This window comes from Antedon bifida, chromosome 4 (genome assembly GCF_963402885.1).
Source record: "Antedon bifida chromosome 4, ecAntBifi1.1, whole genome shotgun sequence".
Classification (NCBI taxonomy): Eukaryota; Metazoa; Echinodermata; class Crinoidea; order Comatulida; family Antedonidae; genus Antedon; species Antedon bifida.
Window position 1 is genome coordinate 30,765,784 of NC_136229.1, and position 26,564 is coordinate 30,792,347.

Sequence of the window (26,564 nt, forward strand, 5' to 3'; positions counted from 1 at the left end):
TATATTACATTTTGCCAGGCTATGGTGAAAATATCTCCTGTATATATTATTGTTTACTGATTTTTCTCATATGAATGCATACATTATCACAACCTTTTGGCTCTCTACTGTTTCTTCTAACAACCATTTGTTGAGTGGATCTGATTTTTGCATATATTCTGATGTGATTATAGTTAATGGTAGAATGATGCTAGAATGTAGGTTTATGCGTGGTCCCCGTAGAATTGACGTCACAACAAATGCTTCCAAGTTTCTTGTATCTAGATCTGCCTTTCATAAATCGACACTTGACAATGTCTTTGTTTATTTGTTAGTTTACTGAGCTTAATAATCGATTTTGACGTTGCGTGGAAACACACAGTTTTGCCAATTTCCAGGTATCTAAAATACGTAATTACTAATTGCCGCATGAATCAAAACTTTTTTTAGTAAGATTTATGTCAGTAGATCTTTAATGTTTACATTGATAATATTTGTTTAATACATTAATTTGTATAATATAATATTTAGACAGGTGTTTTCTGTTAACTTCGGATAAATCTGTTTGATGTTATAGCATTTGTGCCGAACGTCCATTGATGACTCTCTAGACATGTCCATCGTCCATGCATATAGCTATTTCAGTCACTTTCTTTTTGTCCAATATATTGCCATATGAAGTTGTAATTAGTCTTTGAACGTGACTTTTTTTTTTACCATGGTGTAAATAGTGCAGTGTTTTTTTTCTTCCAAATGCACTGTAAGTTTGGTAGAAGTGCTTTTTCCAGTTATACATCCTTTCATTAATTTTTTGAATTTGCTATTTGCAAAATGCAATCTTTTTTCCCAATTAGAATGTACAATAGATTGGAAAATGTTGACACAGCTTTAGAAGTGCCACTGAACAAAGTAATGCTACAGTAAATAGCACATGATTATAGTATCACTGTATCAGCAGAATTTAGCACCGCAAAATGTTGTAGCTGAACATAGCACAACACGTTGCCACAGAACATGAAGAAAAGAAGAATAAAAATACATTTTTAAAAAACTATTTTGAACATAAGCACCACAACATTGTGCCACAGAACATAGTGGCACTGCAAACATAGTGGCACTGAACATAGTGGCACTGAACATAGTGCCACTGAACATAGTGGCACTGCGAACATAGTGGCACTGCGAACATAGTGGCACTGCGAACATAGTGGCTGGCACTGCGAACATATTGCTGCAGAATTTGCATCTGAACATAGCACAAAACGAAGAACATAACTCCACAATATGATGAAAAAGATAGCACCACTGAATGTATCATACTGCATTTTTGAATTTTTAAATTGTATACCATTTTAATTCGTAATTGTACTGTATTAAACTGTACTACAGTATATAATCAGTGGAATAGTATTTACAACAGTAAAAATACATTTGTAAACAACAAGAGAATGTCATTTTATATTTAAATTAGTAGTGGGCAATGCAGTTTCATCAACATTATTTAAAAACAATCAATGTTTTTGATTATTATTAAAATAAGAAGGTTCACTAATGCAAAAAAAAGGAGTAGAAATACAATACTGTACATTGCCAATGCAAAGTTCTTTTTAAAATCATTTTGAACCTTTTATGTCTTATTGTATCAAGGTCATCGACAATTACTAGATAAATTTGAATTTTTACTTCTTTGTATTGCACTTACAAATGACAACGTTACTTAAATCAAAATTTATGAATGTTAATAAATAAATTGAAGTATCAAGGATATGTCATGTTTACAAGATACAGCATGGAATAGCCAACAGCGTTTAAGAAATATATCTTGATTGTGAAACGCAATGGCAGGGAGAAGAATATGCTTATAATAGCTATCAAGCAATTGGAAAATTACAGTTGCTCAGTAATGTTAATTGTATTATTCATTATCTATTGCTTCCCCCCCCCCCCCCCCCCACCAAAATACATAGAACATAGTGCCACTGGACATGGTGCCAGTGAACATAGTGCCACATTCAAACCTATACCCCAAAAGAATTAGTACACTTTTTGAGAACCACAAATGTGTACACAGAGTATGTTTCTATCTCGAATAATCGGGATTTCAAATCTGGATCCAGTCATGTTTGAACAGGAATCCTGACTACAAACCTTCATTGAAAGGATAGGATCCCGCTAAAATCCTGGCATGGTTTTTCTATTGGGCTGCTACCATGTGTTTGAATTCAAATCTTGTCTGATGCCAACATTTCATCTCCATTTCTTTTAAATACACTCATAAAGATGTCCTATTAAACTACTTTATGACAAATGATTCAATTGGCTTTTGGCAATTCTTGTGATGTACTGATTTGTCATTTACCCTAGATTTGCATATTGTAGGTACAGTATTGCTCTTTGTGTAATCTTACTGTATGATGTTCAGTGTGTACAGTATTGTAGATAAGGTGGGTAGCTGGGTCATTCATGGAATTAAAGGTGTTCAGATGCAGCAATTAAAAGTTGTAATGTAACAGATCTATTGTGTCTGTTCATTTGGTCACTGTCATGGTTGGTCATTGGCTGACATCAAAATCATTGATTGTTACATTAAAATCAATTCATAGGTAATCTGCTTTCATAATGTGAACTCATTCATTTCCTCTGTCCAGTCATGCAATATGTTCTCCTATTTCAATGATTGGAGTTCTAATGGTCAGCACTTAGTAATTTTTTTTTCATAGATAGACATACAGTAGACATGATATTGTGTGACCAGAACTGGTGGTTGAAACATGGAGGTATATATATATATATTTATGAGGCGGCGGACTACAGTACTACAAAGGCTTATCTTGGGAGCTCTCTCCTTCTATTTTTATACCTCCATGGTTGAAAGTACTATTTCGCAGCTTTTTGTAGACGCGGTATGCTGGTTGATATTCAAGAACCAAGCTAAAGTGTACATACTGATCTAGTATCAAAATCTAAGCACCATCAGTTGCCTAACATTTGACATATGGGTTTGTAATCGTTTGAGAGATATTCATTCAATAAGTTTCTACCTCATTGAATATGAAAAAATTTTATAAATGAAAATTATCAATTTTATATGATGTATATTTTTGCTCTTTTCTGCTACATTAGAAAAATCATTATATACAAAATTGGATTAAATTTTAACTAAAATGTGGTTGATGTTGGAACTACCTTACATTACAGTGAACTTTTAGGTAATATACAGTACATATTAATTAACTATTTTGTTTGACATGGAGAAAAGGAAAAACTGGTCTTTTCTAGTTCTGAGCTTAGATCAGTTCTCTAAAAATAGTATAATACAATAAATTTTCTTTTATTGCTTTTTCTTTTTAATTTTAGTTTCTCTTATTAATTATTACTTTAAAATGTAGTTTTATGAATTATTAATAAAGCCAGAATACTTGTTGCCGCTTACAACATCTGTCAATTTAATTCATCATAGAAAATCTGATTTTTATCTCATTATTTGAAGGGACCAGACGGTTTGTTGTCCCTAGTTCAAATTAACCAGGTTTTAATCTCATTATGTAAAGGGACCTGACGGTTTGATGTCTTTTAGTCTAGAGACATCAGACCTTTTTTATTCAATCATCATACGAACATAATGTTGACATTATAAATTATAATCTTCTTAACATATGCCATCTAGAAAAATGGCAATATTTTTAATCTGAAAAATGTTTGAGAAAAATAAAAGTTGTTCGAACGGCTATATTATTGGTCAATTTGTTTTAGGAGGAATTACACGTTAATAATATAATAATCCAAAGGCAGATTTTTTTTTTCTCTTTTGTTGAGTTAACCACTATTTATTCATTTCATCTTCAGCAGATTAATACAATTATTGAATTTGTGACAATAATAATAGTAATAATAATAACCATTTCATTGTTATCCAATCCAAAGGCAGATTACTGAAAATAATGACAATGCTGTGGGTATCAGTGGCTGGATCTCAATAGACTATACAAAATAAAATAAGCAAAAAGCTAAATCAAAACGCAAAAAGTGAAACAGCCAGAAAAAGTAGCAGAGCTTTCGGGCAACACTAGCCCTTCATCAGTGCAAGCAAGTAATAATAATAATACATTTTTCTTTATATTAATTATAAAACAATAAACAGTGCCAGTTCAATTTCACTGGCCATTCAATCACTACAGTGACATTTTCTTCATTACTTTCTCATCTCATGGAGTCACTTCTAATCTAAGTACAACACTGCAGATACACTTTTGACACGTATGATTGAAGACTTTTCAAATTGCCAATAACTGCCACCTACGTTGCTCATAATATTTTACCAAAAGGTCAATGATCACGTCTCGTAAGCAAACAGTTTGCGCATGTGACAAACGCGCCATAGACACAAGATTATTTGGGATCTAATTGATTCCATTATGTCAATGGTATAGTCTGTAGCCTCGAGTTATGTGGCCGATATATTATGGCAACTTCTTTCAAGTATAACCCAACCTAGATAGATTGAACTTGGCTTTTAGTCTTAATGAGTGAATCTGTATTAATATTACAGCTACTGTTTTCAATGCGGAAGACCTACATTTTACCTACACTGCTCGGTTTTATGTTCATGAATTTTACAATGCATAAAATACATTATTATAAATAGTGTTTCCTGCTATGGGTCTATACCTGTTACAGTAGGTGCTGAAGCGTTAGTGGTATCAATTTAAAATAAAACAGAATGTTTTCAGATAATGCCATTTTTTAAATCATTGCTCGTCACATAAAATCTATAGTTTTACTGTACAGTTTGTACAGTAGGCCAAAAACTGCATAAATTTGGTCCCACTTTAAAAGTTGGCCAATCCTTGCGAAAAAATGACGCTTCATTCTCTGCACGCTCTATTCTTGAGTAATATCTTCATGCTATCTGATTAAACCAACCCTTAAGTCACCAAAATTTGGTCCCACTTTAGAGTGGGACCAAATTCATTGCTGGTAATGTTTGTTTTTTCTACATTGTGCTACAGTATCTGAAAGGAGAACATTCAACTAAACTTAATGCCATCTAAAATAGGGCGACATTAAAAGTAGGCCAACTCGGGCCCTGCAGTAAAATGACCATTCCTAGTCATCTCTCAGAAATTGTTTACACAATAATCTGAATTATTGTGTTTTTGGTATGATACATTTTAATTAAACCAACTAAATTAGGTCATTTAAAAAGTAGGTCAATTACTTTGTGTAAGCAGACTTTACGTTGCCTTCAGATTTCATTTACTTGTGATACTGGGATAGTACACAAAAATTAGAATTTATTTTGTACATAACTGCAAGTTGCAATGTTGACATTTGATGCAATTGTACATTATGATGTTTATTTAAAAACAAATGCAATAACGAAAAACAAAATTCATGAATGTGTTTATTGCTTTTACACCTGGCAATGAATATAGAGATCGCTGTCTAAAATGCGGTGGCGGTAATTTTTCAATACTGTTACTAGGCCTAGCATGAAATGAAAATATGAGAGAATAACCATTTAAACACATTTTTGTCCATTTACGATGGTGGCCGAAATATACTTGTTCCAAGAATTTCTTTTAGATGCAAATTTTGCATCAACATCAAGTATAAAAATACAATTTTTTTTTTAAAGAGCTCATAGTGTAAAAGTGGATTACTTACTCAAACGTTTCGATCTCTATCAGTCAACTGACTGCTTATTGACTTTAAAAAAAGAAAAATTTATCTCAGTATACTTGTTGTTCATATGCAAAATTTGTTTTTTAAGATGTTTATTTTTAGTTGTTATTGGAACGAGTAATTAGTAGATGGAATAAGATACACATGATTACCAAAACAACATTGATTGATTCATTGTTTTCATAATAGCTAAATTTGAATTTCATGTTTGTATAAGGTACTGTTGTTGAAACATACTTTCTATGTCAAAACATTAATTGCCAACGGCTACCAAAAATACGGTCAGGCAAATTGCATTAATCTGCATTTGTAACCTAATTTATAATGTCACTATTACTGAATGGGAAAGAAAAAGATGCAAGCTATTGCTAATAATCTTATTTAGTACATTTCAGCTTGTAAATTACATTTTTAATTTCCTGTTTTCAAAAATATGACTGTTGAGGCCCATTTGAATGACAGGTGCAAATGTCTGTTGACAAACAATATGTACTATGATGACACTATTGGTTTTAAACTTCGTGTTTTTAATTTTTAAAATAAAAAAAAAAGTTGATAATCGTTATATTACACTATAGTACAGTAAGTGTATATTTTTTATTTTCCTGATTTCAAAAAGTATTTTATGATTAGTGTATTAACATGTAATAAAATGGCAAGTTTAAGTTCTAATAATTTGAGAATATGGATTGATGGCCTCGCCAACCACATTCACTAGAGGAACACTTTAAATTAAAAAATATTCCTATTGTATACAAATTGTATACAATTTAAAAAATGATGTTTTGAGAACTATTAGTGTGTGTTCTAGAATTGGAATTGAAATAGAAACGATGATACAGCCTTATGCAGTGATGATGCATCTATTTTATTCGTTCCTGTATTTTGTGATTGAATTCGTAATTTATATTTCTAAAAAATAGGTTTTCTATACGTTTTTAGTTATAGTAGAATCAGATTTTGGTAGTAATATAATTTATTTGCCAGATATCGGATAGTTCAGATGTTCGAATCAATGTCATTCACTTTTTATGTTGGCTGTCATGCACAATGTTACAGTTGTGTCGCTTTGTTATGATAGAGCCCAGAGTCGATTGACCTACTGTACTGTATGCCTAGTAATACTATTTTCGGGTTTCAAACCACCAAATGTAATTTTTTATTGAATGAATTGTGTCAAGCTTTATACCATATTTCTATCGTACTACCTACTACAGTACTGTACATAAATGCTCAGCTGTGTACAGTATGTTCTGTATAGTCTCGTGAATATAGGATGCTCCCGGTTTAAATAGAAAATCATAATTTTCACATGAGACTTGTTTATTAGTATTATTTATTATTGAGTTTATTCTTAATTAATTGACAATGGCATTGCATGTGTTTAAACAGGCATTCTACTGTAAATGTCAATATTATTGAATTTATATTAACAAAATTACAATAATCTACAACAATATCCAGGTTTATTAATGGTTGAAACAACTGCAAGGCGAACTCATATTTTGTCTTTTTACTTTTTCTTGACATACTTTATTTTTAAGTTCACAATCACAGTTTATCAATTTTAATTGTTATTGAATTTGCATAGTGTAGTTAAGGACAACCTTGGACTCACAGCAAACCATAAAAACTACATTTAATTGATTTTTTGACTAGAATGCATTTACGACAAAGATTATAATATTATTAACTAGGATTTAGTTTATTACCAATTTTTATTTTGTTATCTAATTCACATTAAAGGCATTCAAATGATTACCATTTAATCTACCATATTAACAAAGTAAATAAATTACAGATTATTTCAGATGACGGAATTGATATTATATTTACCATAGAGTGAGGTAATTACTGTGACTCTGTTGCAAACTATCTCCAAATACTGTAAACAGACTTGGAAGAATGTTTTACTTTCCGCAGATATTAAAACATAGTTATAGATATTTTAATTTCTTTGGGGTGGTGTAAACTTAGTGATAAGTGGGAAGAACAATACTTCGTTATTCAAGTGTCTAAATTATCATATTAGTGTCAATCTATATATCTAGGCATAGTTCATCAATATGTTGAAAGAAGCCCTCCTCATAACATTTCCATTTCTTGCTGTCCTAGTCCATGCAGCCGTTCCAATGTATGGTATTAGATCATCTTTCCAATGTCAATGTCAGTGTCAATCAGTATTGTTTAATTAAGTTCTTTTAACTTTTCAAGCCTGCCTCCTTTTGATGTAACTCTAGTACAGTAGACAATTGTAGTAGTACAGTAGAAGACGAAGTTGAGACTTAAGTTACTTAGGTCATACATGGTATACTCATAGAGTCATACTACTGCAAACCATACTTTAGATTAAGACACATGTTTAAAGGAAGTTATTGTTTTTCCGTTACTGTTTTTCCTTCGAATTTATATCTTTCAACTTTAACTTGAATATTAGAAGAATAATGTTTACAACAGCACTGTGATTAACAGCTTATTTAATGTGTAAAATCTGGTATTTAGATATTGATGAATGAACGGGTGGTGTTTAATAATATGTGTTTAATGGTTTTGCCTCATCTTAATATTTTTAGCATTAAGGCCTGTTTGAACAAACACATTTAAAAGGTGCTGAAATGAACTTTGAAACACCATTAAAACATTATAATGTACTATCATAATATGATGTTAAAATGATTGTAATCAGGTTCGCTAGAGGCATTGTATTGCTAATATTGAGATGTGTTATGGTTGAAGCATATCATGATATAATTTTTTTTTCTTGTTTTTTATACCTTCTGGCTACAAAATGTTGTTTGTAACTAATATAGGGCTTCAAATAATTTTTCTTTTGGATCATCCAAAAGAAAAATTATTTGAATACTATACAGAGATTCAGATTAACCTTTTTGCTATTAATATAGGGATATAGCAACAAGTATTGAAGCAACAGTTGTTGCTTTTGGCAGAACCCAATAATGACTATCTCAACATATATTTTCAATGATATTCAATCTTATTGAAGTAACAATAAGTATGTAAAAGGAAAATCTGAAGCCAAAGTTTAGGTCAAATGTCAAGTTTGAAAACTGCCCAACCGTAATTGTCGCTATAGCCTGTAGTGTAAACGTCAACTATAAAATGCTGCATGTTTATTATTTTCTTTGTAAGAAAAATATTTGCTCAACATTTACAATTGTAGCATAGAAATATAATTTATTTATAGTATATATTTAACTTTTTTTTGTCTTTCAGTTTTTACTTAACCAGTATATACGATCACTCCATCTTTGAAGCGTTCAGCAAAGTTGTGCAGAAATTAATACCTCAATTACCAACGCTTGAACATCTCCTAAACATCCTAATTGCAGTAAGTATTTTAATATATAGAAACTAATGTAGGTGTAAGATTAATTAGAGAATGAAACCAAATCATTGCTTTGATTTGAAAAGATGCAGTAGATCTCCTAGGGGACACTTTACGAACCCAATAGAGTGCCTCCGTTTAGGGGCCCCCTGATTTGTGGTTGTCTGTGGTGTTGTGCCAAAAGGGAGGTTCTACTATATTGGAATCTGGATCATTTTGAAATCTTACCTTACAATTACATCATGGCCCAAGGAAGAGCAAACCTGGTATTGATTGGATAAATAAAGTATTGCTGCTACAGTATCTTCAAAGTCAGCGACCATACATAATAACCGATCATATGAAAGCCAATAAAAAGAAAGGTCAATTATCTTTGGTACAGTATGAGTATGCTTCAGGAGTTTTTTAAACTCTTTCGTTTAAAAAAAACTATTGAAGCCTACTCATACCAAAGATATTGATTTTATTCATCACAAAACTTTCTTGATGATTTTACGACCAAGTTTATTGAGGTTGCACGCCCTCTAATATATCAAATTATTAATTTTATGGCCAACTTAAATCCAGAGAAAGCAATTAGTATAAAAATACTTCTAGGATCTATTAAATCAAGTTTTTTTTAAAGATATACTACTACAAACTTATAAAATGCATTTGAATTATGTTGCGTTTCAATCTACGTATTTAGTGGCTTTTGGAAAGATCATAAAACTAAGTTTCCGACTCAGCTTTTACTTAATGTATTTTTTTATGATTATGATCTGAAGTTTTTACTATCCAAACGAATTGGCTCGATCATGCACATCTAAACTGATTTATCCACCGTATCCATCGTATTTCCTTTTTTGTCACCTTGTTTCCATTTGTCAACTATTTGCATTACTTGTGTTTTAATTGGTTTTTCATTTACACAATCAAGGTAGAAAGCTATCCCAGTCACACTGAAGCCCCTTTTTGACAGTTTCTGTAATTTACTCCTAACCATGCCAGTATGGTTCAGGGCCGTAGCCACCAGTACAGTTGGTATGGTTTCAACCTCACCACTTTTTCACAGAAGCCTAAGACAACCCTGTGCAGAGGTTGTTTCTTTTTCTTACGACCACTGCACCACTTCATTTCTCTGGCTATGGCACTCTGGTTTTCTTTATCTGAAAAGGTCATTACCTAGACCACCTGGCGACCTAGTAATTTAATGTGAATGAATGCCGGAAACCATTCTAGTATGACTGCGCATTGCCGATATGTTAGAAAGGGCTTTACAATCATGATCAGAAAAAACTTAAAACTAAAGTTTTATAATTGAATAATGTTAGAATCACCAAAGGCATAGTTAATGCTGTCAGTTGCTCTCCAGGTGTTTATGAAAATTGAGCTGTTACATTTGTTTACTCAAAATTTGACAAATTTTGAAACACTTTAGCTATCAACTTTAATCACAGATAATCAAAGATATTTTTTACAAGATGATCCTGTTATTTACATGCCGCCCTCTTTGTTTCAAACATTACCATCTATATTACAGGCATATTCATGTGTGAAACACAAGGGCATTATCATGTTAAATCAATATCTTTTAGGCGTAATGTTCCGTTTTTTCTTTTGGTGGTTAGTTTTATAGTTGTTAGTTTTATAGTTGTTAGTTTTGCAGAGTTTTGCAGAGTTTTGCAAGTTCATTTACCAGTTAAGACCTCAGCACTGTCTGTACCGAAGATTTATAGATATTAGCTATAATATCAGCATATTTCCTAATACAAATCATTACAATGATATAAATTAGAAGGCCAGCATGTTATAAGCTAGTCTGCTACAGTTCATTATTATTCTGTATGTTTGTTCAGTTGTAATATCTTTGAAAAATTAATGCATTAATGCATTAATTTTTCGTAGTGAAAGTTTTTTTATAAAAACTCCTTGATGGGGTGATTCTTTACATGCTATACTTTCATCCACAATATTGGAAAGGACTTGAATGATTTATTGTAATGATGTTATTCAGATATTATTTTTAAATGTTGATTACTCCACGAGTTCTTCAATTTTTTCCTTTTAAATTAAGCATACTTTATCCCTGGGTCCTACTAAACACATTACTAATTCCCTAAATGAATAACTCAGCTCCCAAACATAAATGAACCTAACCTTCTATTACCTGGTTCGTTCAGACTCCCGAATTCAGGGCGATGGATCAAGAAGCAATTTGTTTTCTTTTGACCAATGAACAGTGAGCAAGAATGAAACCTCGCTTTATACCAGATAACCAAATTCGTGCTCCATGTGAAAGGAAGCTATTAAATATTTTTCTCTGGTCGCCGGCCCAAATCTGGGCACGATTTGAAAACACTTAAAATGGTCCATATGCTTTATTTGTTCTTCCAGTGCATCAAGTGCTATTTTCACAGTGTTTATGTAACATAATTGAGATGTGTACAAACTTTAATATAGTAAAACATAGACACTTTATTACTGTCTAGTGAGGGGACCTTGAACTGTATGTGTAATGTATGTGATGTCTAAATGCCTCTTTATAATTGATACATGGCCAATAGCATCAGTCAAACAATAGATGTTTCATCCAATTAAAGAATTGAAAATATTTTGACGTGTCCAGTAAACATCTAAGGTCGGGATATGTGGGGCAACATGTTGCTGCTGTAATTGTAGCTAATCACTGTTTTATCATTCAATGATATTTCATGATGATCTACTACATTTTGATGGGCTGTAGCAAATGTTATTTATAGCTAATGCATTATTGGATAGGCAAGAATATAAACAAAATCAGTTGTGACCATTTTGATATTCATGTAATTGTTGATGAAGCGCAATTTTTTTTTTGTGAAGCGCAAAATGACCTGGAGAATGTAGTAAGGAGTTGAAATTGTTATATTCCCAAGACTCGAAATTTGCTAGTAGATTATAGATTTGATCTGCTAAAATAAGATAAAACTTGTAGAATTAAAGATGTTGTCAATTTTGTTGTTGAATATTTTAATGTAATAATATAACTATGACTTCTTCATTTTCATTTTTTTAAGGGACAATACATTCTTCACACAAATGTTCTTGCTTTCTAGTTGACTTGCTCATTTTTTATAAATATAAGCATTGGTTTGCTAGTGGATAAAAAAAGAAATTTCTAGCCCTGAAAAACATAGGAAGATATGAACAGCAACCTGAGTAGTGTATATTATGCTCTGTGTTTTATCTAAAATTATGTTTAATAATTGTATTTTTACAGGTTACTATTACACAATTTTTATTCTAAATAATATTTTGCTATATAGTCCTAGCAGGGAAGAGTTAAATTAAATACTCTTCCCTGGTCCTAGCTAGATTTAGTTCAGGTAAAATCTTGTAAACACACTAACAAACTTTTATCTGCAAACATACATTACATTAGGTATAGTCGGAAACTACTTATTGCAATAACAGTCATGACTTTCATGATAATATCACTTTAAAGTGCATTCTGCTTTTATGTTCTAAATTAGGTCGATTCAGAAATTCATTTTACCTTTTGTTTAAAAGCATATGTTTTTCGATTATTAAAATATATATTAAAAGGGAATGTTGAACACTCAAAATAAAGCATTTTTATTGAATTCTAATAGATAAGGACATGCTCATGCATTTTACAATGTTTAATTATTCTAAAACATATCTTTGGCGACTTAACTGTTTAATCCTTTCATTGTTTCCATTATATATTGTGAATAATTTTAAAATTCTTTGAAATTATTTGTATCTAATGCACTCTTGTCTTGTTTCTGCTGCTAAAAAAAAATGATTATTAACTAAGTGAATAAATTATAACAAATTTCTTTTTGCTGCGCACTTTTTGCACTCCAGTGCATGATATTGAAGAAATAAAAAGCGCACACATGACTCATTTCAGCGCATCTGATTGGCTAACATCCTTGAACCCATGTTATAACACAGTTTATTGAACTGCAGTATCAATCCCAAATAAAGGTTAAATAAAGTAAGTATAGATTTATTGGAAATTAGGGTGCAATTGGATTTCAGTTTTATATGGTAGCTTTCTTGGAAAAGCCAGAGGTTTGTAACATACCCTATATGTTGAATGTTGCTCAATGTTTCCAGGAATGATTAAAAAAGCAAGAATTTTAGCAAAAAGTAAATCAAAAAGGAACACATTTTTAAGTACAGTATGAAAATTATTACACAGGTTACGTGATACACTCCCAAAATAAATACTGTAGACAACCGCATTTTTAATGTTTTTAGTCATAACACTGCCCTCTCACGCATTGAGTAGTAACATGTCTGCTCAAAAAAATTGTTTTAAACTCACTAAACAACACTCTAAAATTAATGTTTGTTGTAAAATCAAATTAATAAAAAATATAATAGAGAGTGAGAATATAATCCAGCAAAACATAATGCAGGACTCTTTCCATTATAATAATTCAACATTTATTAGTTTCATTGTGAAGACAGACAGACATGTCGTTCCAGAGTTGAATTGAAGCTGAATGCAATCTACCTCACATATGTAGTTCAGCGACCCAAGTAACTTTTTAAGTTGTTAATACACTGATCGACATTTGTTGGCAGTGTAAAGTTATGTATTAGTGTACATGCATACAATTTTTTTCAAAATGCAATATTTCAACATTAATTAGGTCATCATCAGATGGCGCATATCTCATTACCTTGAACTATTTATTTAATTATTGTCTGACAAACTTGTTGTAATCAGGTACATGGCCTACACACAATTTTTCTAATAATCCCTTTTCGCTATATCTTTGCAACTGGCCATCATTTTGGACACTAAACAATTCACAATTCTGGATTCGTTTTCACTTTTTAATTGAACGGTGGTCTCAACTCTCTGACTTCTCTTGTTTCCACTGTTAATGAAAAACTAAATAATACAGAATAATATAATAAAAAAATAATAATACTTAAAAACGATTTATTTTTAATATCTATCATCCAAATGTTTCAGAACTATTTTAATAATTTGTATTCTTTCAAGAGATTTAAGCATTTTAAACATATGAACTTATTCCACTAGTTAAAAGTGCAAGACCAATTTCATGTTCAAACAAAATGAGAAAATTAAGATTGAGCATTTTAAACATTGTAACTTTATTCCACTGGACAGTATACAGTCAACTCTTCATACTGTCAACTCTTCATATACTGAACGTCTTTAGGCTGACCTAATATGTCTATTTTTCTGGAAAGTCTTGTATTTGGAATGTGTTTTTAATGGTAAAAATGAATTATAATTAAAATCTGATGTTATTGGGTACATTAAATATTTTTCATGTGTTTTAGAATATTTTAATAATTTGTATTCTTTCAAGAGATTTAAGCATTTTAAACATATGAACTTATTCCACTAGTTAAAAGTGCAAGACCAATTTCATGTTCAAACAAAATGAGAAAATTAAGATTGAGCATTTTAAACATTGTAACTTTATTCCACTGGACAGTATACAGTCAACTCTTCATATACTGTCAACTCTTCATATACTGAACGTCTTTAGGCTGACCTAATATGTCTATTTTTCTGGAAAGTCTTGTATTTGGAATGTGTTTTTAATGGTAAAAATGAATTATAATTAAAATCTGATGTTATTGGGTACATTAAACATTTTTCATGTGTTTTAGAATATTCATCAGGTATGAGTGAAGAGTAGGTCACTTTAAATGTCATATTCATAAGTCATTTTAATGTTTATATAAAACACACCTGAGGCTTTCCGAAGGTATAAACAAATTCAGCAAATTTATCTTCTCAATGTGTCGAGAAATGTGTGACCGACAGTATTCTTTTCACATTTCATTCAGAATGTTTAATTTTGGCAATTGATGTTTTATTAAGGGTTAATCTAAAATTTCCATTAATTTTGTATTATGTAAAATATTCACACTTACAGAAATACTCTAATAATGTGGTGGACACATTTCTAATAGTAGACCTAGTATCAGAGGTTCAGTATTCAAACATGTACAATGAACATACGCTATATCAATGGATGATAAATTAACGCACATTTTGTTAGACATAGTCTGTGTTCATAGGAACTAGAGTTAAGTTTACATAGAACAGAGTATAAGCTTATACACATAACCATACTTCATGCAAGACTTGATTTGTAGTTGTGTAGGAACCAGTTTGCGCAATTGCTAATAATGGTAACATCTAACTGATCGCTACTGGCCATGCAATGCCGAATAGTTGCATTCAGTTCTGCAGAAAGTAGAACGTTAATTTATAGATACCGGCATTATATAAGATTGATTGATTGACATGTTCAACTTAACGCAACTCAACTGTGCGTTTATCAACATATTTTGTGTTAATTTGAGGTGTGGTTAGTTTTCCGTTCATTTGTTCGGGGTGCACAGTTTAGTTCCATCTATACCTTATCACAGATAGAGAAAAGAGCACCACCAACCCAGCAGTCATAACATGAGCTCTTTTTTATTTAAGCTTATTGTTATAATTTTGATCAAACCACATGACAAATGCTTATTCGATATATTACAGTTTTTGTAGACGTCAAGAATGGCATTCGGGTTCCAATTAAGTACTTGCATTTTTTGAAAATAGATTATGCGCCGGTATTCTCAGATTTGTTGGGCGCTGATGTAGTGTTGCTGATCAGGCAATTGGCATATCTGATTAACTTATTTGCGAGCCATATCGTAAGGAACCATTCCTTTTGAAGGCACATTCCGAGATTTGATTCCATTAGAGTTTGCCATCTATGCAAAATCATTGATTTCGCAATATTTTATAATCTACAGAATTCTGGTATTGAAAAGGCATTTTTGTTTGATGTCGTGAGCAAAATTTACATAGCGACTGACAGTTCACCCGTGGACATGCAATCGTATGAGCTCTGCTGTGATATGATAGATGTTGTCATTGATGTCTCCTGCATATATGGGTAAGTTCAATTTTTCTTTTTGGATCTTGCAGAATTACTGTATTTGCTTGCCTTTGGACATTGAGTAAAAGCATTGTACTGTAGGCTTGGAGTCATTATATTCCCAGCTAATCCAATTGCTTTAGCCTCATTTGCTTCATCATCTTCAATCTATAATTGTCAAGTTAAAATGCTGTGAATGTCTGCAGAAAGTAGGTTAATGGTCATCTAAGATAATATTATTGTCAGTTCTTTTAATATTTTGTTTGCACTTCACAATTCAGATTAATGCTTAATATTTAAATTATCCTGAAATACAGTAATATAATTTGAATGTGATATTAATGTACAATAACTGGAACTGACAAAACATTCACTATATGCTACAGACTAGTAGGTGTTAAGATTGTGCAGCCCGGCTCCGTCCACCTATATTAAAATTCAAAAGATATGATGTCAACAATCCGCAAAGTTCGACTAGATACTGTATAGCATTGCATTTAATTTATTAATGTTTTAAATTACAAATTGGTTTACAGTCTGAGTGCACTTATTACTCTTTAAATAACTGTACGCATTGAATTGAACGAAAAAAAAATTAAAAAACACTGAAGCTCTGTGAGTGTGATTCAGTGTTTACGGGCAGAAATAGTATAATCATTTTGCTGATTGATGCGTGATATATGGGAGCGTAATTTCTGGCTAACTAGATATGCCAAGTCTCATGAATCTTTTGACCATCTATATTTTAGTTTGCTGCTGTGTTTCAAATACTCCTAATACTAATGTAATGGGCCTTCCTCCTTATTTCAAAATTGTGAATCTGCCCCTGTTTGTTTATTTCTGTTGACTTCAGATTTACATGAAAATTCCATAGCCTTCACTTGATGAAAACACTGATGAAATTAGGGCAGTGTTGCCCATCGAAAGCTGTGATATTTATTTCTAGATGTTTTACTTTATCATTGTGATTTCTTGCTTATTTAATGTGTATCATTGAGATCCAGCCACCGATTCACATTTTATTTCAGCAATTTTTGTATATTTTTGTCATATTTGTTTAATATTTCTTTTTTAATTATTATTATGGGATTTGACATTCCCAGTTGTAATTAAAATTGTTATTATTTTATATTTAACGTTTCATTTTAAATTTATTACTTTATGATGACTTTGTCTAGCAATTACACTTGATCAGGATAGTTGTGTCTTGCCTCATATACAATTCTACTGTACAGCTTTTGTCTCGAACTCTACATCCCACAATTAGAAGGCAATGCCTGAGCACTGTGCCGCATGTCCTTAAAAGAGCATTTGCACAAAACTATGGAATAAAAGTTGGCTGAACACTGTGCCGCATCTCATGCGCATGTGCACAAAATTACGGAATGCAAGTTTAAGGTCTGAAATTAGGAATTGGTTGGTGTGTTAATATCATGGTGTACTGGTATCAGTGACCATTACAGTAGATATCATCATTGCTTACTAATAATTGCTAAAACCAATCAATGTCTGTTGATGCATGAAACATAAAGCCGATTTTCCACTAGGTGAATTTGTTCACACGAATCGAAAGCGCCATGCTATGCGCATGCATATTCCAGTTTCTGTCTGTCGCCCTCCCTTCTGCGACGAATTCTAGTTCCTTTGATTTTTCACTGCAGCGAAATTTACTTGTTCGAATTGTTTCTACTTTTTGCGAAGCTCAATATTGTGCAACCAATCAGAGCTCAAGAAATGAGTTATTACGCTTTCATGAGCACTCATGCGAATCGGAAAGCTCTGCAACCACACGCAAGGAACATGAACGTCGCAGCTATTCGCTCATGTAGTGGAAAGAGAGTAGGCGATTAGTTTCTCTTCTGGATTCGCGCCAACAAATTCGGCTAATGGAAAATCAGCTTAACGTGTTGATTTTGTTATACTGTCTTCAGTTAGATGAACTTTTGTTTTTTAAAGCAGATTCTAAACATGTGACATCTTCTATGATGGTACTGTAAAACCTGTTGGGGGAAAAAGTAGAAATCGATAAAAGTTAATACATTGATGATTAAACAACAATAATAATAATATACTCCGAATGAGTTCAAAGAATGTATTTGATGGTATACAAATCCATCAAATTTAATAATAGAGAAAATAGACGTCACAAGATATTACAAAACAGGGACAAAAAGACAGTAACACAAAACATGACTAGGAATAGAGTTAAAATAGTTTTAAACTATGGAACATGTATTTTGTATTATATATTTGTTATAATGTCCACGCAAGAAGATAGCATTAATCTTCTGCTTTTTTTTTGTAGTTTAATTCATTCTACTAAAAAATACAAAGTATGTTCAATCTTGTTTCCAAGGTAACCATATAAATAAACAATTCACTTTCTTTTCTTTTTACTCAGAATCCAAAATCATTTTATGTTGTTTACGTAATACGGATCAGTTTACTTGCGGAAGGTTTAATCGATATCGAGGAGATAAATTTTGATTTGAATTCTAAAAATAATTTACATGACATTTTGATGTCAATTCAATTTTTCCATGAATCTGAATGACATCACAAAATGTCAAAATTGAGTTAAAAATAAAAACAAAATAACCTAAACCACATCTAATCATATTTTTTCCTCCATGATCTAATGTATGGCGATTGGTTCCGATCAAATGACAAAACTTAATCAAAGTACATATCAAATTTACCAACAGTTAAGTGTACATCAAGCATCGATAAAACTCAGTTGTTTGCTTGTGGACAAAATATAATAATGTAATGATAATAAATCAATGTTGGTGATTGTATCAATGAAACTTAAACTTAAAACAATACATAGTAAATAGTTGATGACAAAAATAAATTTCATTGTAAGTAAGAAAGTAAATTTATTGTCCTTTTTATTTTATTTTATTTTATTCAATCGAAACCAACAGCGATAATTACTGCCACTAACACTAAACAGGTTTGTAAACATATAAAAAAACATTTACATTGAAATGAATTTGAATCATGGTTTCCGCTAACAACAAATAAATACAATACATTGCATTACATTATTTTTAAGCTTCTCACTCCTGAGGACGATCAAAGCATATTGATCGAAACGTCAGGAAACTCAACAGTTCTTTTCAGAACTAATATACGTGGTGTACCGCAAACTTTATATCAATATTTGATTTCGCCATGCAGACCTTCAAACATGTTAACTTTATTTTAGTACTGATAGTACAGTAGCGAGAGGTTAAAAACAGATGAGGCAAAGATGCTTTGAATAATTATATGACTTGATGTGCGGTGGTGGGGAATTAGGATTGTATGGTGACAATTGAACATTTCTGCCTCTGACTGACTATGGCATAGTGGCATCATGTATTTAAATTCAGTGATATATAGATCAAGTTAATAATATATTTATCTTTTAAAATTGTGAATTATAATATAAATTTAAAGCAGTGCCGAATGTCGAAAACAATTAAAAACATTGTGCGTACCTGAAAATAAGGATTTATAAAATGGCCACTGTTTACAGTAAATTTATAAATGCTTTATTTATATCTAGTATGTTCTTTTTACCGTACTTTATAATTATTGGTATAGACGTACTTGGCACTGCAGTGATATCCTTGGGTTTTGTTCAATTAAGCTCAGTGTGTATGCCCTGCAAGTCTCAAATCTCAAATTAACTTATCCATTTTGCAAGTTTTGTATGAATGTGCCAATTATTGGTAGTGCAATTGAACATAATCGTAAACATTGACCATCATTGTTATTGGCAATTGGACAAACCTTGAATTTGATTAAAATCAGAAAGTATTGCAAAGAACTATTTTCATCAATTTAATTTAATGATATTTTGAATGAAACCTTGGCAACGGGCTGTTGCTTTATAAGGTATTATAAGCTTCTGATTTTAAACCAGATGTAAACCTGGCAACCCTTTTCCCCATCCTATATATCATAAATGTACAGTATCTTATTGTTTTATTGTACCATACTAAGTTAATTGGATCTTATGTATACAAATAGTGCATGTGCAGAGGTAAATTATAACATTTGATATCCCAGGGAAATGATTTTATTTATAGAAAACTATAGAGAAGAAAATATTATTTCCAAGGGGAAATGCAAGTGTTTTAATTCACCTATATCACCTGTATAGCCAAATATCAAGGGAAGGTCTATCTGCTGGGTCACTGGCCTGCCTAGTTCTTATATTAAACCTCAAATGGAGTTAAATGGCTTAATAAACCTCAAAAACTGCACTCAATTTCAATCATATTAACTCATGGGAATATCATGAATGTTTATGTGTTGAATGGAGAAATTAGTTTCACAAATATACTGTAGATTGACAGATAAACCAAGCAGTTGAATAGTAAATACAGTATGCAACGAATAATGCTGTCAATATAACGATGATGAGGCAACATTATTAGTTCTATTGTTCAAAGTATTTTAATTTAATTAATCTGCCACTTCTATATTCAATATGTAGGCTAGGTCATTAAAAGGGTTGCATTAGATTTCGGCCGCGGAGGAGTAATTACACAGTAGAGGCTATTGCACACACAGATTGGTTTTTGATTGTGAATTATAAGAGACTAGACCCTATTTCAAAAATTATCAAAATTATTACAATTTTGCACTACATTTAAATTCGGAAGTTGTTTTTGTTTTGTCTGTCTCAGTAAAATTGTGCTCGTTTTAAACGATGCCTTAATATCTTCCTCTCGAGCACATATACAATAATACTGTTATGATATGCAATAATGACTTCTGAAAAGTTAATTCTACTTTTAGTATAGTAGTAAGCCAAGATTAAAGCGGTTAGCTAATAAATTCTAGTGAATCAAATCAATTATGCAAACAAGATTTAATATAGGAATATTTGAAAGTAAATCATGAAAAGTCAGTCAATATCTGTCATTAAATGTAAATCCTTAGAAATGCAAATAATGGCAGACAAATAATTTGTGATGAGTGATAATAAAGTCTATTTAAAGATAAGATTACTAGTATAGAACCATCATATTATGTTTTAAAGATTTTTCTCCATGAAAAGTTCTAGACTACAATTTGGCTTTAATATTGGTAAAAAGATAAACATTTTGGCAAATGTGGCATGTCATACTTTAAGGGAGAATAGACAAAAATAGCAAAGGAAATTAAGGACACAAAATGAAAAAGACAAATAATGAGTGAGTGGCCAAGTGGTTTGAGATAGTGCCATAATCCAACCTTATGGCAAGGGACGGGTAGGGGGTTACCCGCTCTGAACACACCATTAACCATGGTTATTAAATATTATCATTATTGTACCATTTTCTATGTACCTCTTTTTTCTCTATAAATATTGATGTATTTGTATTGCTATTGTGTCAAATTTCTAATAAAAATAAAAAATAAATACCCCGCTGGTGTACTAGTTCACACTGCCCCTGTCATGGACATTATAATGATCATTAGCGCTATATAAATGAAAATTATTAATTATCTGTATAATTATTATAATTATTAAGTCTACATTGTCCAGAGTGTATTTAATTTAGTATTTGTCAATGTGACATATTAAGTATGTTTATTGGTTCTTCCTTAAGAGGGTTCTATTTCCTTCAGTTTTAAAAAATGAATGTCTATTTAATTTTATCTCTACTACATAACAATTATTAATGAAGACTAGAAAAGATTTTTACGTAACGAGAATTTGAAATTTATAAATCAGATAATATTTATAAATTTTTCATTCTGACCTTGTATTGTTGGATTACTTTGAGATGTAAGCTTTAATCGCATGCATTATATTAAACGTGCATGTACTAATAAATTTAATTCATTTTCTTGTACTCTTTAATATCATTGATATTAATCATGATAATTCTGAACTCATCAGTAATCAAGTTCAAGACAATGATATTTATGAGAGGTGAGCCTTGGTCTTCGCTACACAAATCTTGGAAGCTTGGATAACAATCTACAGTAGGCTTATAAAATTAAATTTACAGTTTATATTATTGCATGATTTATCAAAATTGGATCAGATGCCATACCAGTAACAAAAATCTAATTCATTTCCCATCACAAAAGTGAGATATTTTCCATAAATTAAAATCAATTGATTATTCCTCAGTACTGTAAGTCAAGACCTAATAGCAACATATTATTAATGATCTACGCGCATTGTATAGTATTTTATTGTATTTTTTCATCAGGTGTTTGACCTTATACACTCTATTGATGTACTATTTTATCAGGGCGTTAAAGTGCTGATATTTTAATATTATGGGATTATTCACGCACCATACGTCAGTAAGATGCTTTGCCGCTCATTCTAAATTTTTTTTAATACCTTTTTGTTTCTGAGGATAGGTGTATGTAACTTTGAATATCTATGTGACCCAAATAGTTATTTTTTATACCATACATATTATAGGTTACAGTAGGTATGATGTTTATTTTTGAAGTTCTGATTCTCCTCCAATGGCCAATGAGATTTCAACTGGGTCACCATAGTACTTTTATCCAATCAAAACAATGATCATTCCTAAATTCCATTATGAAATTATATGAAATATTATTTATTGAGACCAAATTTAAATTTCTTCAATCAATATTCTTTTTATATACTTCACAAACAGAATGATAAAAACAGACAAAATGATGGCAACAGAAATCGACTTTTATCACAGTGCATTTCAAGTTATACTGCCCCCAGTTGTTTAGAAAAGGATATAGTCATGAAAAACTAAAACTTAAGCTCTGTCTACACTATCAAAGTTTATATGACAAAAAAATGTGATGTGTGCCCATATATGGACATGATGATGTCATATCACTACCATATTTGGGCATATCACCACCATATTTGACCACATTATACTTTTTTTGTCAAACTAGTTTGATGATAGTGTAGACCTAGCTTTAGATCTTTCGAATGATTTCTTTTTGCTTATAATTGAGGCTATATTTTTTTATTTATTAAATGCAGTTCACCTTTGTATTGTTGGCACACATCATTCAGCATAGCATACAGTCTGTAATAGAATACAAAATAACAGATTATAACATAGTTCTAATTCTCATCGTAACATCTATCATTTAGCTTTCATTGGACTAAGTAATGACATCAGTTTAGTTACGATTAAATTTTTGCTATTGGGAATAACATTACATTTGCAGACCGCATAGTCCTTGAATGCTAAAGATCACACCGTCTACAGAGAAATAGATAACGATAGGTCAGAGAGGCATAATTTTGATCATGCTCTCGGCTAAATTTAAAAAGAAAGATGATTTTTTCACTGCTTACTGTACAAATTATATGAGACACACTTCTCCTTACTTTGCGTTATATTTGATGTTCTTTTTATGTTTATGTCAATAATATTAGACCACCTGGTCTTAATGATCCTGAAGGGCCATTGTGATTATAGCAAGTTATTAATGATGACTCTAGTGTTATATTTGGTTTCATTTTTTTCCTGCAGCATTTTCAGAATCCTCTATTTAATTTGTTTATGTTTATTCCGTGTCTGTGTGTCCAACCAAATTAGGTTTTAAATCATTTTGTTTCTATAAAAGGTAATTTTTATAATATAAAAAATCAAAAATGTTTTCTCTCATATTTCCATCTAAAAGCAATGTTTTCTACTAAATGACCATGCCATTTTGTCATTCTAATTAGTAAACTATGTCCTTTAATACATGTAAAAAAATGTTTTGATTAATGTGTTTACCATCAAAAGGTTAATTTATTTTCCTGAACATGTATGATATTATGATTTATAAATCCTTAGGGATAAAACAGTGTGATAAGGATTTGTTTTCTGTTAAAGTGTGCGAAAACTAATTACTATAACAATGATCATGAGTACTTTTTAATGTTTCATTAGCTTTATATGGAAAAATGTGTTTAATGTTTCTCTTTAGACCAGGTATTGACACAACAAGGTGCTTGTCAATTAAATGTTTTATCTTTTACACCTTTCAATGCTTTTAAGAACATTTAGTGAGTATGTGTGGTATATTCAGTCTTTATTCAAACACACAATACGGTACAGTGTATGTACTTACCTGTATGTTAAGTGCTGATACGCATGTGAAATAAAAGTGATTAATTGATTGACTTTATTCGAAATTCTCATAAAAACAATTATACAAAAATGAGAAACAATTATACAGCAACAACAGAGAAATCATGATAACCTTTGATTTGAACTATAAAGTTTGTTTCCCAGGGGTCCTAAATCGTTTAAAATATGTTCAGTACATGTGCAAACATTCTCCTTCAGAATTTGTTAATTCTACTTGGTATAGAGTTTGCTTTGTGATAGCATACAAACATTCATAGTTAGTTAGAGGGCGTGTTGCTCAGTGTGTTTGACGTTGAATCCAACTCTCGCTGCATTGCTTGTATCCTTAGGCAAGACACTTTACTTAAATGTTTGCCTCTCTCCACCTTGGTGTATAAAATGGTACCCAGTTACGTAGATCAAGACACAACTTTGAGCTGATTACTAGCTGCATTATGGAAGTATGTTTCCATATGTGTTTTATCCAAAAAAAAAGAAAATGACCAGGGTAATAATGTGAGGCGCTTTAGAAGCATTCACTAAAAAAGAATGAATATTAATAATATTATTATGATCTTTTGCTATAAATTCTTGTATTCAATTCAATTTTCAATTCAACTTTATTTCAGACAAACTGTCCATATGAAACATATAAATACAATAAAAAATAATACAAAGCATTATGTGACAACCGTCATGGAGAGAGGACTAATACTTATTTGTTGACATATAGTGCCTCTTAAAATATGTGGATTATGTTTTGAGGTTTATTGGATGTAGACTGTAGACATTATTATATTATTGATTACTATAGTTTACAAAACAACACATTATTATGGCTATACTGATACTAGTTAACACACGTAAAAGTATACATGAGATTATATATACAAAAGTTCTGTCCATTTTCTATGCAACTTTGAATCTTTTAGAATACGAGAAAAAACACATGTAATTAAAGTATTACAGCTTTTTTCAATTTTTGTTTTGAAACAAAAAATTGATTTCCGAATGTACTCATAGAAGGAGGGAACATGGTTATCAACAAACATAGCACTAGCACTACAGCTCCTTGAGCGTCTTAAAATCTTTCTAAGTGCGTTATTATAACAAACCTGTAATGACTTTATAGTTTTTACATTAAAATCGCACCATAAGGCCGCACAATACATACTAATACAGTATGACTTAAACAAAGTAATCTTAACATCTGTTGAGCATTTACTAAATTTCCTACAAAGAGAGTTACCTCTAATACATAATGATCGATATTGCCTTTTAATATCCAGTTCGTCCCTAGTATCATTGCTGATAACACAACCAAGGTAGGTAGTGGAGTGAACGTAATTTAGTTCTTTACCACATAGAACAGTAACATAATTGCCATTCAGTTTTCTTTTCCTAGGGCAAAAACACATGCAAATTGATTTTTTTGAATTATATAATACATCAAAGTCATTAGCAAAATCCTCACATATGTTAACCATCTTTTGGAGGGCATCTAAAGAGGGCGCAAGTAACACCATGTCATCTGCATAACTTAAGTTGTTGAACTTTGTATTATTGAGCTCACAACCAAAATTACAATCACTAAGCATACTGTTTAAATTGTCAATGTAAACATTATATAACAGAGGAGACATAACACCACCCTGTCTAACGCCATTGGTAACTTTAAAACCTGAAGACATAGAGTTACCCCATCTAACAAAAAATCGTTGATTCTCATACCAAGATTTTAGAAGTCTAATAGCAATAATGTTTGTTTCTCTCATAATTAATTGCCTGTACAGTGACCAGTGATTGACTCGGTCGAACGCTTTACTCGCGTCGAGAAAACAAGTAAATACGGGGCTCCCATTCCTATTATAGTAATCCACTATCTGCTTAAAAACAAAGATACAAGTATCTGTTGAGTGTTGACTTTTAAAAGCAAACTGGTGATCCCCTGACTTAAGGGTATCTCCACAATAATTGATTAACAATGTTTCAAATATCTTAGATACAACAGAAGCAAGAGCTATAGGCCTATAATTATCCATACTCGTAATGTCACCAGATTTACTCTTAATTATATTATATTGTATTATTATTCTAACCTATGGTGTGGACAGGAGCTAATGTTATAATTATATGCTCCTCGCCTATTGGTGATCATGGATGTAATATTTCCTTTCTCATCAATCAATCCATGTGAAATGAGTCTACGAGGGCAATTAGCTATACCATAATGCCTTTGGACGATTTATGAAAAACATGGTCATTATGAGTTCACATTGGTTGTATTATTAAAGCATAAATTATTTTATTTATTTTTGTGCATTCAGTAAATCCAAGGTGATCTTCTGTTTACAAAGTAGTGGTCAATTTGATTGGTCAAAACTATTGATGTATTGTCATCAACCTCAATGTTTTACTTCATTTAGTAAAACTGCAAACTTTAACTTTTTTAATAAATAGATTTTGAAGTCGCAAGGTCTGACTATTACTTTTTCATGTGATATTTTGAACTAGGACTAATAAAGTTAATTTAATACAGGTATTGAAGAAATACCCATCTACTTAGAGAAAGAAAAG

At 31.2% G+C, this 26,564-nt stretch overlaps 1 protein-coding gene across 2 annotated transcripts in view; it reads left to right on the top strand.

Annotated features, from left to right (window-relative positions):
- LOC144841561 (ras-related GTP-binding protein C-like) overlaps positions 1-26,564 on the top strand; it is a 67,927-nt gene that overhangs the window by 16,541 nt on the left and 24,822 nt on the right. For both annotated transcript variants that reach the window (XM_078697967.1, XM_078697966.1), the window contains exons 6-7: positions 8,899-9,013; positions 15,800-15,942. In XM_078697967.1, the coding sequence (XP_078554093.1) occupies positions 8,899-9,013; positions 15,800-15,942 (258 nt within the window). The remainder of the gene's footprint in view (positions 1-8,898; positions 9,014-15,799; positions 15,943-26,564) is intronic.